The 18,395-nt window shown below is 38.6% G+C and overlaps 1 protein-coding gene and 1 pseudogene across 12 annotated transcripts in view; both read left to right on the top strand.

Annotated features, from left to right (window-relative positions):
- TTBK2 (tau tubulin kinase 2) overlaps positions 1 to 18,395 on the top strand; it is a 142,513-nt gene that overhangs the window by 98,949 nt on the left and 25,169 nt on the right. For all 12 annotated transcript variants that reach the window (XM_023619152.2, XM_070238425.1, XM_070238459.1 and 9 more), the window contains 2 exons: positions 6,205 to 6,362; positions 15,936 to 16,152. In XM_023619152.2, coding sequence (XP_023474920.1) covers positions 6,205 to 6,362; positions 15,936 to 16,152 — 375 coding nt within the window. The remainder of the gene's footprint in view (positions 1 to 6,204; positions 6,363 to 15,935; positions 16,153 to 18,395) is intronic.
- Positions 9,471 to 11,008, top strand: LOC100056585 (elongation factor 1-alpha 1 pseudogene; annotated as a pseudogene).

Consider the following 18,395-nt stretch of genomic DNA (forward strand, 5'->3'; position numbering starts at 1 on the left):
AATTTTTAATGTGTCTGTGATTGTGCTGCCCTTTGAATCAGTTAGTCCCACCCTATGGTGAGGGTGATGGTGCAGTGCCCTTGTGAATCTGCTGTTCCCTCAGTCTTTCTCTCAGTCCAGTCAGCAGTCTAGTCATCCTGAATCAGGCTGCACTGAGTGTGATTCTCACGTCTAAAAGAAATCACCTTTTTGGTATAGTATAACCCCTACATGCAGCCAGCTTACTTCATTCACATTTGTTTGAGAAGTAGAAGTCTCTCCCATTGCTGGAGGAAAAACTAGCTATGTTGTACCTCGTGCAACTACTGTTCTATACTCTATGGTCATCTTAAGGGACTTTCAAGGATAATTTCAACCATATGCTGTTTTTGCCTTGTGTGCTAACTGGCCATACCTCTTCCATAGTGGAAATAGCACTGCACTTAAAAGACCTGTGTCCGTTGGTGCTTTGCTATGCACCATTTGTATGACCTTTCACAACCTGCTTTCCTGTCTGTGAAATGGTGAAAATACCTATGCCACAGTGGTGGTGTTAAGATTTTAATGAGAATTGTGAGACAGTTCTGTAAATTGTAAAGCATCATGTAAACCTAAGTGGTTGTTCATGTACCTCAGTGACACTGCATTTGCTTATCACTATCTCACTTCTCTTTCTTCATTCTTATATTCTACTCAACACTACTTCTTTGTTAATAGAACCTCTTTCTGTTTCCTTTATGCTGCTTTGTCCTGTTAAGGCAGAAAGGAAATGCTGCTTACCTTTCTCATTGACCTTGTTAGGAGGCATCAAGAAACTTAATACATTGCCGATTTACAGTGTGGGCTGACTGAGCACTGCTGGCTGAGCAGCCAGGCTGCCTCTCACTGCCTCTGGTCCCAGGGGCAGCTGACCAAGGAGCACTCCTGAGTTGCCCTGGTATCTTGATATCAATGGTGAAAACAGCCAAAACTCTGCAGCTTCTTCAACTTGTTCTCTTTATTTGATCTCTTTTTCTGGTTCTCTTCTCCAAAGGATGAATGTGATGCATTGTTGTTTCCCTCTACCAGTGCTGCTAAAACACCCCCAGAAAAGGAGAGAAACCTAGAACATGTGCATTTCTTTCCCTCTATTGCATCTACTTATCACTGGAATGAGGCAGTTTCTTTTGCAGTAAATAAATCTATCTTTGAATCAGCCAAGCCAGCATTGCCATTGTGCTCTGCTGGTTAAGTGCTTTATTGATCCATTAATTTACCATTTATTAACTGAGAATTGAGGAATCAGGATTCTCAGTGAGTTCTCAGTATCACATTCCAGATAATATTTGTTTTTGCAAAGACTGGACTTTGTCTACATTCTCTTTGAAAGGGCAGACTGGGATTGTATATAGAGGTAAATATGATAAGCTGTTGATTGCATTTGTGCTAAGAGGAGGGGTGCTTCCCTAAGGCATTATGTCCATATCAGATGACCGACTGCTATAGAGAATAAGGGTATTGAGGTGGTAGGAGCTAGCACTGAGCATTTTTGTGGACTATATATGCTTAAATATACAATCAGTTTATTTTAGATAATGCATTTTTGTTGGTTAGATTTTTTCTCATTATTAAAAGAAGTACATAGTCATAAAAGTTTAGAAATTATGGAAAAGTAGAAAATCCAAATTATTCAGAATCTTATTACCTAGACATAGCACCTTGATTACTTTTTTGTCTTGAATAATTTGCTTTAGAAAAATCATTTTATTGTATATCTCATTAGAATTAGGATTAATAAAATAAGTATTTTATTCATAAGTGCAAGGAGAAGGGAAATTCACACAAATAATCCACAACATTAGCCAAATAAAAAGTAATCTTGCATTGTTGCCTGTCCAGACTTTCCTCAGGTCCTCCCTCCTCTTTTCTTCCTCCTCTCCCCAAAGTCCCCTTCCACCAGCCTCCTCCACTGCCCTTCTTCCATCCAAGGAAGATTCACCTTCCTGATGATCGTATGCTTCTAGCGTTTCTCACACTATTTCACCAGGTTCTCCTGTTGCAGCAAAGGATGAGTATGTTTCTCAAGAGGTCTGGGAACAGTCTCAAAATGTTAGCCACAAGTCCAAAATTTCTTGGCATTCTCCTGATTTCTCTTAAAGGTTCATGTGAATTTTAGTTTCAAACATTTTTGTGTTCCTTGTATTATAAAATGTCACATTAAATGTCTTACCTCTGAGTAAAATTCTTCAGGAAGCTGTGCCTCAGTTATCAGGTGACTTTAAACTCTCTGGCATATGACTGCATCCCTGGGGGGATGCTACCCTAATTGAGAAACCTGGACTCTTTAAATTAGTTTATATTTTCCAAGAACACATTATTAAATAAAAGAAGTAAAGCAGCCAGATATATACTAGATTTCCAGTGATTCTCAATGGAGACATGAGACATGCCTTCCTAGAGGGAAGTATCAGAATCATCTGGAAGGTTTTTTCAGATTTTGCTCTACCGCCTTTTCAGTTTGAGAATTACTACCACAGTGAGCTCCTCTTCGGATTAGAAAGTGTTTTATTCTTCAGTGTTATTTGGGGGGCCATACCCCATAAAAAAGGTTGAGAATCACAAGTTTTGTGTAAATATGATTTATATTATTATCATTATAGTATATCATTTATGTAATTTATTACATTACTATATATTATATAATATAGTATTATATATCATTTATATAATTTATATTGTTATTATTGTTATATTGTGATTAATTTATATTATTCTCAAATCTATTTGAATAAGTAACCGAAGTGTGGAGTTTTCTGGTTTTATTATTTATTTTAGCCAAAAGTGATATAATGAATTCAGTTACCAAAAAAAAAAAGAGTCCTTGACTTGTCCGGTTTTTACTGTCCCAATCTGTTGAAGTTTAGGATTTAGAGCCACCCTGGTCCTGAAGTAGAAAATTATTTTGCTTCATCAGAAATGTTTGGTCTTTAAAGTATCTGCAGGGCTCTGCCTCGTCAGACCATTTGTTCCCACTAGGGGGCCTTTAGTGCCTCCATGCCTTTAGCTTTTGTTCTTTTCTTTGTTTTGTGCCCTCCATCCTTCTGCCTCCTGCTGCTGGTCTCTAGTATCAGCATCATAGTGATAAACTATTTCTTATTTGAGACCCAGGGGCATATGCTACATTTTCTAAGACATACAATACTGTGATAAATGTAAGACAATAGTCTTATGATAAAAGGACATCTGTCATAGAAACAGTCGAGATCATCCCTATTGCAGCCCACTACAGACAGAGCGTTTTGCCATAGCGGGCTCTGTGCTCACACAGTGGGGGCAGGTGCTGCCTCATGGACAGTCTCCACCTTTCAGCAAGCATGCATCTCACTCTGTGAGAACCTATGAGAAGCTCGATTTCCAGAGTCAGGACTTCAGTTCCCATATCCTGGGTCTCGATCCATCTTCCTTTCCTCGTTTGTGTTTTCTACAGCCTTCTACCTTTGACAATTTGGAGAAGTCTAAGCTGTAGCATAAGTGACTTGCGTCAACAAACATGACCAAAATAAAAATTCCCAGCTTTTATATCTATGCCTTTTCCATTTCCTTTTCTCCTTTTAGTTTCCTTTTGTACATTTATTATTTTTTCTTTGGGACTTAAATGAAAGGTAGGGTCATTTGAATCTTTCAGTAAATATTATTGCAAATAAACACTTATTCTTGAAATGTTTTTAGAGTAACTATTTAATAGTTCTGCATCCCTAATTCCAACAAGGTTTTTTTTCCCCCCACACCCACCAAGCAGTTCTCTCACACTAGTTAAGTGTCTTATAATTCAACTCAATTCTGACACTATCTACCTAGACATAGATAGCCTCAGATTCCACTGGTTAAGGACTCAGTCCCACAAGACTGCCCTCCACTTCAGATGTCAGTCGCAAGTCCTTGTTGTCGCCTGTACTTCTGATCGACTAGCTGTAACTCAGAAATTCCCACAACTCCCTTCTTGGGTTTGCTTACTTTGCTAGAGCGGTTCACAAGACTTAAGAAGCCATTTTTCCCATTGTATTACCAGTTTATTAGAAGGATATAACTCAGAAACAGCCAGATGGAAGTAATGTGTGGGGCAGGGTATGGGGAAAGGGGGCAGAGCTTCCATACCTCTCCGAGGGCATCACTCTCTCAGCACTTCCACATGTTCACCAACCCAGAAGCTCTCCCAAGTCATCATTTTGGGTATTTATGGAGGCTTCACTACATAGGTATGGTTGATTAAATCATTGACCGTGGTAATTGGTTCAGCGTTAGCCCCTCTCCCCTCTCCTGGACACCAGGGAGGTAGGACTGAAAGTTCCAACCCTCTAATCACATGGTTGGTTCCTCTGTTGACCAGCCTCCATCCTTAGATGCTTTCCAAAAGTCACCTCATTAACATAAAGCCAGTTATGATGGGAAGGGGCTTGTTATGCATAACAAGACACCCATTTCAACTTTATAGTTCTGAAGTGATTTCAGGAACTGAGGATTATAACAAAAGATGCTCCCATTGCTCTTATTTCTCAGGAAATTCCAAGAGTTTTGGATCCTATGAGCCAGGAAACAAAGAAAATATATTTGAATATATTCTCAGATATATATGAGAAATATATTTGGATCATCTGAATGACTAAATATATTATTTGTTATAAATCACAGTACCGCACTCTTATATAGAAGGCACTGTGTTAGGTACAGTGATGAGCAAGATCAGACATATACCGGCCTCTTGGAGCTTACAGTCTGGGTGAAAGAGAGAGAAATCAATTAAATAATGGGAAATAACTATGAATTTATAATTGATGGCATTTGACCATCTCCTCATTGAGATGGTTTCTTCACTTGGCGTCTAGAACACCACCCTCTTGGTTTTCCTACCTTTCTTGCCATTCCTTGGTTTCATTTGTGATTCTTTCTCTTCTTTCCATCTAAATGTTGGCGTGCCCTAGACCTTAAGCCCTTGGACCCCTTTGCTACATACTCTCCTTAGATAATATCGTCCAGTCCTATGGCTTTAAATAATCCCTGTTAATATCTATGCTGATGACTCTCAATTTTGTATCTGTATTCCCTGTTCCCCCTTTGAACTCCCTAAAACTTTCAATATCCCAATCCCCAAACTCACTGCTTTCCATCTTAGTAAGTGGCACTGCCATTTACCCAGTGACTCAGGACAGAAATCTCAATAATTCTGTATTTTTTCTTTACTCTCATGGCTTTCATCTAATCCATCAGCAAGTTCTGTTGGCTCCACACGTTATGTCCAAATCCTACCACTGCTTATCACCTCCACTGTTAGCATGCTGGTTCAACCAACAGTAGCCTTCTAATTGGTCATCTGTTCCTGGCACCCTCATCCCCATCGCTGTTTATGGCATCTACTCTCCACTTCATGGCTAGAGTAATCTTTTTAAAGCCTAAAACAGACCTTCGCAGAATTCTCCAATGGGATAGGAAATGTACGAAACAAATCTCTAATGATAGGGTACTAAGAGAGTAAGAAAAATGGTGAGGAGAGAATGAAGCCATAATCGTAAAGCTGAAAATGGTGCATACTGTCAGAAACAGTAAAGGAAGGTGTTTGCAAGGAAGGTAAAGGAAGGTCTTTCTTGAGATCACGTCAGACTTCTGGAATTTAAAGACAAAAAAAAGAAATTATAATATAAATCAAATAATGGGGCAGGTTTCTTTTTGATAACTTGTGTGTGTACACACACATACACGTAATTTAAGAACTTTTCAAATCCACAAAAAAACTGGAAGAAAGTACAATGAACTTCTATATACCCCTTCCTTAGATATACTAATTGTTAACATTGTTCACTTATTTAAGTTGAACTATATAAAAATGCCACTTTTTGACCAAAAAAAATCACATAGATGGTTGAAATGGAATATACAGATACACATGCAACACATTTCATTTTGCCAAACCATCTGAAGGTAGGTTTTAGATATAATGCTTCATTGTGTATCTTTCAAGAACAAAGACATTCTCCTACATAAGTACAAACCAGTACCTCAACTGAAAAAATCAATATTAATTCAATATCATCACCCACATATAGTCCTTATTCAAATTCCACTGTTGTACCATCAAGTTTTTTAAAAAATCGTACTGCAAAACTAAATTATGAGTCTGAGGTGCTTTCTCTTAGAGAATAAAGTGACTGTGTTCACTGTTGGCTTACTCTAGTTTTTTTCTTTGTGGTTTAGCTTCTTACATCCGTGTTTGACAACAGCATCAAGACCTTTGGAGTAATTGAGAGTGACCCTTTTGACTGGGAGAAGACTGGAGCTGATGGCTCCCTGACCACCACCACTACTTCTGCCACGCCTCAGCTGCACACCCGCTTGACCCCCGCGGCAATTGGGTATGTCCGAAACAGACCATTCAGAAGCGTCTTAGCAGAAGTGTCTTTTATTTCATCCAGATTCCCTCATATGACCAAACGCTAGGAAACAGGGGAAAGGCTATGGATTTTCTTGGTATAAAATTGCTCTTACATATGCTTCTGTTTGGATTAACTTTTCTTAGCAAGTACTCATAGATCATTCTGTGAAATGGGAGCTTAGAGCTTGTGTGACTTGTTGGTGTCAGATTTATAGTAGGTTTTCCTCAAAATGAGAAGGGGCATTTGTTGCATTTGCTTCTAAAGAATATATGGGACGCTGGAAAGAATACGCCACAATTATATCCAACTATACTTTGCTTCAGTTTAGTGGGAACAAAACATGTAGCTTGTTCCTGTTAAGAAAGTGATTTAATTTTCAGAGTGAATTAGCAACAGGTTATGGTGTATTTCCATCTCCTTGGTTTTTTGTTTTTAATATTTTCTCCTCTATATATATTAACTACAATGGCTTTGTTTGCTATTTTTTATTTTGGACAGTGTTGTCTTTTTTTTTTTTTTTGACCTATTTTTTACCTGCTCTGGTTGCTTTGAACTGTTTAGTTAAGAAATAAAAAAAGAAATAGGGAAAAAGACTCATACCATGTGAGCTAATTGGGACATTTTATCACTGATTCATTGCTTTGATTTTATATTGAACGATGGGATGACTAGAACTTACTGAATCAGAAGAGCTGACATGGCCTCATATAACTGGAGATGAGCTCCCTGATTAGCTAGTCTGAGAGCTCTTAAAATGGAGGACCCTGACCAACTATGTCAGAACTACCGCAGTTTGTTTAAAATATCCATCCGCAGGACTCACCCCACACCTACTGAAGTGGAATGTCTAGGGGTGCAGCATGGAAGTCCACCCCCATTTTACAAGTGAGGAAATAATCCTAACATCAAGTGAATCATCCAACTTTAGAAAATGTTAGTGACAGAGCTGGAGCCTGTCTAGAAATTTTGATTCTTGTGTTAATGCTTTTGCCCTCCTCCTCCTTATTGTTGTTAGAAGTAGATATGTCTCAAACTTAGAAAACTCCAAACTTGAAAGGATTTCAGGATAGCTGAAGTCAATGAAGACAGTTTAAGTTCCCATTTCCCAATGTTTCCTCCTAAAATAAGACAGAATAACAAGAAAGGAAAAATAAAACTACACAAAAACCATGTCCTTAGCATAATTTGAAGACAAAGGGTGCCTAAACTTCAAAAGTAAGTAAAAAGAGAAAAAAACAAAACAAAATACGAAGTCTTTGTGCATTATCTCTTAGGCTCCTGCCTCACCCAATCCTGCCACAAGGCTTTATAAATGTAGGTCAATAAAAGACTGTGGGGAAGAGGAGAATTAGCTGTGGGACTTACTGTTGCTCTAAAACCAACATCAGAGAAACTAAACCCTTCCTAAGAATGAAAGAACTAAAAAAATATCCAGGTAGATGAGATCATGAACTACAGGGAGGTGAAAATATGCATGATTCAAAACATACAACTTCTGGAGAAGAAAAAAAGAAGGGAGAAATGCCCTTTGTCAGTTGAGTGGTGAAGGAAAAAACGTGTCTCTCTGGGTCTGTTTGAGAAAGAAACTGCATAGCAATTTGAACGGAGAAAGATGATACAAAGAATTGTTACCTATAACACAAAATTGGAGTAAGGTGGGATTGACTAGTAAGAAGTAGAAAGAACTATAAAGTTACAGGAATAGAAAATAAAGAGGGCAGCTCCTACTCCTAAAGCTGAGATTAAACATCCAAGGAATAGCTTCCTTAGCCCCCACCCCAGGGCTGAGGTCCTGACCTTCTTGGAGAGGGTATGTCCATCACTCACTGGATGGCAGGGAAGTCACTCTTCCTTGTACAGAGGCTACACTGGTAGAATTTGCTGAAAATCTGCGCTCTGGAACTTGATGGGAATCTGCCCTCTGGGGTGCCAGAGAAAGCTGTTTACTGGTGGTGTCTCACCAGAGACACTGTGCTACAGAACTCCTAGGTCGTAGGGATTGCTCAGGGAAGCTGTTGGTTGCTGCTGTCTCCATGCTGCGATGCTGCAGGAGCCTTGTGCTGGGGAAAGCTGCACATGCTGGAGAAGCTTGCCAAGCTGCATGCTGGGACCCGAGGCAATGTCTCTCCAGTGCCCTCTGCTGACAGCTCCAGTGCCAACTGGCAAAGGAAAAATATTTAGAGGGCTCAGATCCAGTTTCACAGAATAGACAAAAAGGATGAATGTGAAGCTGAAAGGCAATAAATCAATAATTGCAGAGGGGCAAAAGGAGAAATAAAACTTAGCTACAAGAAAAGAGAACTGTAAAATCAGAGAACACAAGTATCTCTCCTGACCACAAAAACAAATAAAAATCCCCCAAAGTGTTTGGACTTTGCTATGCTGACAGGAGAGGGCACCAATTAAATTGTAAATCTTGTAAAACACTCCAATGCCACAAAAATGAACAATAAAAAGATTTTAAAGGTCCATAAAGTGTTATTGCAAAAAGTCAGAAAAGAGAAGTCTAATACATATTAACTAAGGAAATTTCCTCTCAGAAAAAGAACAATGGAGAAGAAGAAAACTGTAAGTCAGAACTCCCAAGTGGACTTAAATATAGTCATACATTGGAAGATATGGATAATTTCTGAATCAGAAATTTAAAAGCTAAGAACAGAAATAGTCCCCGAAAGAGGCAGGGAGAGGGAGAGGAAAAGGAAAAGAAAAAGAGAGGAAGAAATGAAATGAGAGTTGATTAAATTCAGGAAAGAAATGGAAGAAAAAGATATCTCAGAATTGAATAAATTGCAAAATACACAAAAGAGAATAGACTCAAATGAAAATTTAATAAAGGGCATTGAATAAAATTAGGAACAAAAAAAGTCCGAAGAGAATGAAAATAAATCATTTCAAAGGGCCAGAGAGAAAGTAGTGCAAATGAAAGGCAGAGAAGGAATAGCATTCATATTGTTAGAGTCCCTAAAGAAGAAAAACAAAACAATACCAGTTAAAACTGAGAAACTCAATAGGAAAAGGTTAAATAAGAAACTGGGGCTTTTTTGCATGGATTTGCCGCCAGAACACAGGTGTCGGGAAAACCACCACTAAGTCTAAGCCAAAATGGGGAAGGAAAAGACTCATATCAACATGGGCATCATTGGACACGTCAATTCAGGCAAGTCCACCACAACTGGCCACTTGATCTACAAGTGCGGTAGGATCGACAAAAGAGCCATCGAGAAATTTGAAAAGGAGGCTGCTGAGATGGGAAAGGGCTCCTTCAAGTATGCCTGGGTCTTAGAGAAACTGAAAGCTGAATGTGAGCATGGTATCATCATTGATATCTCCCTGTGGAAATTCGAGACAAGTATTATGTGACCATCATTGACGCCCTCAGACACAGAGACTTCATCAAAAACTTGATTACAGGCATGTCTCAGGCTGACTGTGCTGTCCTAATTGTTGCTGCTAGTGTTGGTAAATTTGAAGCAGGTATCTCCAAGAACGGGCAGATCCATGAGCATGCCCTTCTGGCTTACACACTGGGTGTGAAACAACTAATTGCTGGTGTTAACAGAATGGATTCCACTGAGCCACCCTACAGCCAGAAGAGATATGAGGAAATCGTTAAGGAAGTCAACACCTACATTAAGAAAATTGGCTACAACCCTGACACAGTTGCATTTGTGCCAATTTCTGGTTGGAATGGTGACCACATGCTGGAGCCAAATGCTGATATGTCTTGGTTCAAGGGATGGATAGTCACCCGTAAAGATGGCAATGCCAGTGGAACCACGCTGCTTGAAGCTCTGGATTGCATCCTGCCACCAACTCGTCCAAATGATAAGCCCTTGTGTCTGCCTCTCCAGGACGTCTACAAAGTTGGTGGTATCAGTACTGCCCCTGTGGGCCAAGTGGAGACTGGTGTTTTGAAATCTGGCATAGTGGTCACCTTTGCTCCAGTCAGTGTTACAACTAAAGTCAAGTCTGTTGAAATGCACCATGAAGCTTTGAGTTAAGCTCTTCCTGGGGACAGCGTGGGCTTCAATGTCAAGAACGTGTCCGTCAAAGATGTTTGCCGTCGCAGTGTGGCTGATGACAGCAAAAATGATCTGCCAATTGAAGCAGCTGGATTCACAGCTCAGGTGATTATCCTGAACCATCCAGGCCAAATCAGTGCTGGATATGCACCTGTGCTGGATTGTCACAAGGCTCTACTGCTTGCAAGTTTGCTGAGCTGAAGGAGAAGATTGATCATCGTTCTGGAAAGAAGCTGGAAGATGGCCCCAAATTCTTGAAATCTGGTGATGCTGCCATCGTTGATATGGTTCCTGGCAAGCCCATGTGTGTTGAGAGCTTCTCTGACTATCCTCCTCTGGGCCATTTTGCTGTTCATGACATGAGACAGACACTTGCTGTGGATGCTATCAAAGCAGTGGACAAGAAGGCAGCTGGAGTTGGCAGGGTCACCAAGTCTGCCCAGAAGGCTCAGAAGGCTAAATGAATAGCATCCCCAATACCTGCCACCCCAGTCTTAATCAGCAGTGGAACAGTCTCAGAAATATTTGTCTCAATTGGCCATTTAAGTTTAATAGTAAAAGACTGGTTAATGATAACGATGCATCGTAAAACCTTCAGAAGGAAAGGAGAATGTTTTATGGGCCACTTGGTTTTTTGTGTGGCAGTTTTAAGTTATTAGTTTTTAAAATCAGTACTTTTTAATGGAAACAACTTGACCAAAAATCTGTCACAGAATTTTGAGACTCATTAAAACAAACTTTAATGAGAAAAAAAAAAAGCAACTTGGGACTAAGAGCATTTAAAAAAATTTATATCCAGGGGCTGGCCCCGTGGCATGGTAGTTGAGTTAGGTGTGCTCCACTTTGGTGGCCCAAGTTCCCGGGTTCAGGTCCTGGGCAAGGACCTACACCACTCGTCAGCCATGCTGTGGTAGGCAATCCACAGAGAAAATGGAGGAAGATTAGCAGAGATGTTAGCTCAAGGCTAATCTTCCTCAGCAAAAACAAAAAGGTCTGTATCTGAAGGTGACCATTAGAGCAAAAAGGCAACCTTCTAAAATACGAAAAAAAAAAAAAAATTTTGTGTCCGAAGCTGACCATTAGAACAAAAAGGCAAACCTAAAATGACAAAAAAAAAAAGTTGATAAAGTGCAAAGACTACCCATCTTATAGAGAAAGAAATATGGCAAGTATAACAAAATACACCTAGTTATAAAGTACTGTGACAGAGTTGAGACCAAATGTGTTAGTTATAGCAATAAATATGCATGGGCTTAACTCATCTATTAAAAGGAAAATATTTAGGGGCTGGCTTGGTGGCATCGTGGTTAAGTTTGCGCACTCTGCTTTAGCAGCCCAGCGTTTGCAGTTTTGGATCCCGGGTGCAGACCTTGCACCACTCATCAAGCCACACTGTGGTGGCATCCCATATAAAATAGATGAAGATTGACACAGATGTTTGCTCAGCGACAATCTTCCTCAAGCAAAAAGAACATCGTTGGCAACAGATGTTAGCTCAGGGCCAATCTTCCTCACAAGAAAAGAAAAAGAAAAAGATTTACAGTATATATACGTATGTATATACAAGAGACACACCTAAAAAAAAGTATTTCAGAAGTGGATGGACAAAGATACACCAGAAAAATAGAAACAGTAAGAAGAGACTAATCATCCTAATATCAGACAATGAGGAATTCACGCTAAAAAAGCATTAAAAGTTACAAGATGGGGAGCTGGCCTCGTGGCACAACAGTTAAGTTCTCACGTGTTCTGCTTCAGCAGCCCGGGGTTTGCCGGTTTGGATCCTGGGTGCAGACATGGCACCACTGGGCAAGCCATGCTGTGGTAGGCGTCCCACATATAAAGTAGAGGAAGATGGGCACGGATGTGAGCTCAGGGCCAGTCTTCCTCAGCAAAAAGAGGAGGATTGGTGGCAGATGTTAGCTCAGGGCTAATCTTCCTCAAAAAAAAAATTTACAAGATGGAAGGGTACTTTTTTATACTGAGTGCCACAATTCGTAAGTGGGGCATAGGATTTATGAATATTTAGTCACCAGAATCACAACAATCACACTTTAAGGAAGCAACAACTACAGGAGATTCAAGGAGGCATAGATAGAAACACTAGTAATTAGAGATTTTAACATACACCTCAGTTCAAGACAGATCAAGTGAACAAAGAATAAGAAACAGAAGACAACATGATCAATAAGGTAGATCTTACGTATTTTTCAAACTCTTCACCCTGATAGTAGAGATTGTACCTCCTACTCAAGTGCCCCTGGAACATTCACAAAAACTGATCGGCTGTTAGGTCACCAAGCAAACATATAAGTGCACTCCTGCACCACGTAACGTTTCAGTCAGTGAAGGACCACATATACGACGGTGGTCCCAAAGGTTAGTACCACACAGCCTAGTTGTGTAGTAGGCTGTACCATCCAGGCTTGTGTAAGTATACCCTGTGTCGTTCACACAATGACGGAATTGCCAAACGACACATTTCTCGGAACGTATCCCCCTTGTTAAGCAATGTGTGACAGTAGTTCTGTAAAGCAGAAATATTACACTATCTGATCACACTGCAGTAGAACTAGAAATTACTAAAAAAACCCCAAAAATATCGAAGGCCCTTTCACTTGGAAACTTAAAAACCTCCTATTAGACTGTTGAGTGAAAAGGAAAATGCAAACTGAAGTTATAGGAAAAATAATGATAGTTAACACACGACACATCAGGATCTGTGGAATACGTTTAAAGCCAAGATCAGAGGAAAATTGATGGCATTAAACAAGGAGGTACATCATGTCAATATGTCTTATTACTGATGATGTTAATGTTGGTAATCTGGGGAAGGTGGCGTTAGCTAGGTTTCTCCACTGTAGAGTTACCATTTTTCCCTTCGTAGGTAATAATTATCTTGTAGGAAGCTACTTTGAGACTATTGAAATAAACTTGTTTTTCATCATATTTTTGCCCACAAATTTTAGCATCCATCAGTGAATCTTACCTCCAAAGTATTAGGCCCACAAACCTACATTTACTGTCTGGCCCTTTAAGAAAAAGTTACTGACCTTTGAATTATCTGTGTTTGCAAATGAGACAGTCGAATATTTGGAAAGCCCTCGAGAGTCAGTGTTAAAGAGAAAAAATGATAATGTATGTCCTACAGCTCTGACTTTCTCATGGAGGGAGAAGGCTGGTTAGGAGAAGGTAAGAGGATGGTAGATCAGGAGTCAGCACACCTAATCTGTCAAAGACCAGACAAATGTTTGTGGCCTGTGCTGCCTCCGTCACCACTGCTGCTGCCATTGTAGTGCTAAAGCAGCCATGACGATATGTAAATGAATGAGCATGGCTGTGTGCCCTAACGCTTTATTTACAAAAGGAGGTGAGCAGGTCAGATTTGGCTCAGAGGCTCTAGTGTGCTGACCCCTGCCTTAGATTATGGGGAAGGGAATATGAAGAGGATGTCCATTCTTAGTACTTTTCTTGACATCTCTCCAGTTCTTTCGTACATCTCCTTATTTCTTTCCCTGATCTGCTGCTGTAATTTACAGCTTGCCTGTACACACGAACCGTTTGCTAATAGTTTCTCACATATACTTTCTCACTCATTCTTATTCCTGATGATAATATAATTTTCCTAGGAAGGAATTCTTTCTTTCCATATCTCAAGGCTCCAGATTTGGATCAGATTTATAAGAGGAGGAAGAAAATAATAATTATGTAGGGAGTAAAAATGGGGAATAAAGGCAGAGAGGAGCCTGAGTCATGTGGAAGAGAGCCTGTGTAGAGAAGATGGAAGGGTTCCTTGAAGTGTGTGGTATTATACTGAAGCGTAAGGGGCAAGAGGGAAACTAGGATAGAGTGAAAATGGAGGCACTTTCACAGATGGAGGTGTGATTTGTTTCCTGAGGAGTGGAAGAAGGAAATGCCAAGGAATTGGGGTAGTTGGAAAGAATTAGAAAAGCAGCTAGACATAGAGAAAAAAGGATTTAGAAGGACACTGAGTGATTAAAATGGGGGGAAGAATGTAGGGCTAGTAGACTGAGTTTCCTGAATTCAAATATTCATCCTTTTGCCATTCCCTTTCCTCTGGAATCGAGGAATTTCTTGCAATAAACATTTGAATTACCATGTAGCATATATGTTAGTGTCCGTTGCAATTCCTTGCATCACTAAATAGATTATATTGAACTTGTATCTGAAAAATATTTTAGTAGCCAATTTATTTCTGAACTTTAATTACTTTTATAATAAATCCTTGCATTTGGACTATTTTAGGCCAAACTACCTGTTCAATATGTTTCCAGTATCAAAACTACAGGGACTACTTTACAAGGCTGTAAGGTTTTTTCCAGGGAGCCATTATCAGTGCTTTTCCAGACTATATACTTTTAACCTGTTGATAAAGAGGTTCATCTTTCAGCGGTGACCCCTGTTGGGAGAGGTTGTAGTGAAGGTCATCAGATCAGGTGGAACAAGTCCCTGAAAAATGACTGATCTTTGTTCTCACAGCATGGCATAGTTATGACAACTGGGCCAGGGTGTAACTTATCCTTAGAGTGGTTCACTGAGAAGATGCCTATTTTACCACTTGTAGTAATTGCATCTGTCAATATCATCTACTGAAGACTGTTCTTACAACTTTTAGGTACTCAGATCACGTCTAAGAAAAGGTTTCATTGTGTGCTAAATATTGTGTTCAGTCAGCAATATTAAAAAAAAACAAACTAGTGTAAAGAGTAGAGCTATAAAAAGAAAAAAAAGAAAAGAGCTATAGAACATTAGAGGTGGTAGGAGTCTCCTCACTCAGTGAGTGATAACTGAGAACTGGAAAAGCCCCTCATGGACCAGAAGTCTAAAGGAGAGATGACCAACCATGTAACTAGTTCATGAAATTACTTTAAAAGAAATATATAGATGACTGCCAATTAGTATTTCATTCCTGGTCAGTTTATGCAGAACTGTATGAACTGTGTAATTCCAGAATTTCTAGTTTCGCCTGGAGGGCAAGAATTTCCTTTCTCTTCTTTATGTCCCCAGGGCCTTGCATGTAGTAGGTACTTAGTAAAAAGTCTTTAAATGAAAAAGCAAATGCACATTTCACACTGTTAAAAAAATATAACTGATTGATCTGATACCTGCTTGTATCATTATGACACTTAACATTTTCCTGTTTATAGTTTTTGTTATTCTTTAAGAAAAATGGGTAAAGAATAGAAAATATTAAAATTGACAAAGACTTCTTGGAAAATAGACCAAATGTTTCTGACTTTTAAGGTGATTGTTAAATCAGTGAGTTATTGTATTAGGATTTGTATTTTTAAGTCAGCCTTAAAATTCTATTGATCAAAATGTAGAAGTTTTATTTTGTAGAATTGGCATGGCTTAAGTTTCTGAGGTTTTTGGTTTGGTATTGTTTTACTCTCTTAATTATGTGTGGACTTCATCATTTAAATCCAGAAACAAAATGTAGGATAATCTCATAGTAATTTTTGATTCTGGTGTTTTTAAGTTCTACATTTTTTTTACCCCTCATTTTTAGAATTGCCAATGCCACTCCCATCCCAGGAGACTTGCTTCGAGAAAATACAGATGAAGTGTTTCCAGATGAACAGCTTAGTGATGGAGAGAATGGCATCCCTGTGGGTGTGTCACCAGATAAATTACCTGGATCTCTGGGACACCCTCGTCCCCAGGAGAAGGATGTCTGGGAAGAGATGGATGCCAACAGGAACAAGATAAAGCTTGGGATCTGTAAGGTGTGTATTTCTTGCATAGGAAATGATATCTTTCTGTGTGCTTATTATTTTTCTCCTATTGCTGTAGCAAAGTATCACGATTCTCAGTTTTGAATGAGAAGTAGACAGAATATTGTATTGCTAGTTATTCATATATTTGTAATAGCAGTATTTGGTTAATTTTGCCCATAACACTCAGGTGTGGACATCAAACATTAATCTTCATCTTGTATTTTGTGGAAAAGATGAAGGTGTTTTTAAAAAATAACTACATACTGAGACTATAAAAGAAGAGATATCTTTAAGACTCTGGGCCCCTTATTTAGTATAGACCAATGAAGCTACAAGTACCTGTTCTGAAAACTGTCTCAAATGGAGGTGGAGACATGAGGGTTGGAAGTGGAAAGCATCAAACTGATCATGAGAGTGGATCTTGAATAAATGACATGATTTTTTCATTAGGACTGTAAGTAGGTTCATTTGTAAGTATGGAGAGAGATACAGATTTCTGAATTAAATGGTTAATTTTTAGTAATCTTGGGGCAGATTATCCCCAAATTTCTCTTTGATCTTACTATTCCTTGTCATTTCTATTTTCATAGAAGATAAGAAGATAAATGGGATGGAGGGGCAGTGAATTACAAATCAGTTATCTTTTGGTGCTTCCTATGTTTTTATAAAGATTTAATTGGGAACGAGGTTAAATTTATATTTATAGGTGTAAATTTAAATTTATAGGTGTAAAATGAGATGTTGGGGCTCATACCTCTTAATGTAATTGGTAGAAGTTTGGCTAGTCATCCTTTATGAACGGGAACCATATCTTGAAAAGAATCTCCTATTACTTCTGAGGAGCTTGGCCTATCTTTGGACTATATATACTATACTGTTAAACTATGTAATTTAAAAAATTAACATACGTACTTCAGTCATGGGAGTCATTTGCAAAAGCATTCTCATGGATATGGTAGGCTGCAGTGTGGTCTGGCTGTTGAGTGAGTCCTATCTGGACTCATACTAATCAGGAATGAGTAGTGGAAAGGAGTTAGGAAGTCAGTGTCAGGTTTTTGTAATGTCACCTGTGGCTGTCTTTACGGTACCAGGAACAAACTGTTCTTATAAGTAAAAAGTCTCTAGTGACATTCTCAGTTGCCAGCCCATATGTCTGTGTATGTGAGAGAGTGAAATGGCACTTGACATAGATCTTCATTACTTTAGTTTTCTCTCTTTCACCCATTATCACTATTAATCTCTGTTTAGTTCTCTTCTATTTTTTAATTCCTTCATTTTAAAAACAATTACTCAAATTAGATTATTAGTTATTGTTCTTTTATGCAAATAATATTTATATGTATTTTTCAAAGATGTTTACCATCTTCTTGCATTTTTTGAAGTCCTGGACTCATCTTTCTTCCTGAAATATTTATTTCCTTTAGAAGTTGCTTTAGTTAAGGTCTTTTGGTAGAGGACTCTTTCAATTTTAACTTAGCTGTAAATGTATTTATTTCAGCCTCAATCTTTAAAGATAGTTTATGCTGGATTCAGAGTTTTCGATTGACAGTTATTTTTCTTCTTGTTTCAGTTATTGGTGTTCAGAAGTCTGTTGTTATTCTAATTGTTCTTTTTTTCTTGGTAAATGATGGTTCTCCCCATTCTGTCTCCCTAACTACTTTTTAGCTTCCTTCCTTGTCCTTGGCGTTCTGTGCTTCAACTGTGATATGTCTAGGCATATATTTCTTTTTGTTTATCCTGCTTGGGATATCTTATGTTTCCTGAATCTTTGATTCGTAGTTTTATATCAATTCTGGGAGATATACAGCCCTTCTCTACCTAAATATTGCCACCTCTTCATTCTTTCCGTTCTCTCTTTCTAGGACTCCAATTAAACCTATATTATGCCTTTTTTATTCTGTCACATCTCTTAATATCTTTTTCCATATTTTTCTTCTCATCTTTCTATGCTTCATTCTAGTTAATTTCTTTTGCTGTGTCTTCTAGTTCACTAATTAATAACTTTGGCCTTTTATGGCTAATTTGCTGTTTAACTTGTTAGTTGAATATTTAATATCAAATTCATCAGTTAATTCCAAAGAATCCTTTGTTGATCTTTGTGATAATGACCTTTATTTAACTATTTTTGCATAGCTGTTATATAGTCTGTATCTGAACAAGTTTGATATCTGAAGTCTTTGGTAGTGTTTTTTTTAATTATTATTATCATTTCTGCTGACTCTTAGTCATGGTGGTATGCCTTCTCATGTGTG

The sequence above is a fragment of the Equus caballus genome, chromosome 1 (genome assembly GCF_041296265.1).
Source record: "Equus caballus isolate H_3958 breed thoroughbred chromosome 1, TB-T2T, whole genome shotgun sequence".
In the NCBI taxonomy this organism is placed as follows: domain Eukaryota; kingdom Metazoa; phylum Chordata; class Mammalia; order Perissodactyla; family Equidae; genus Equus; species Equus caballus.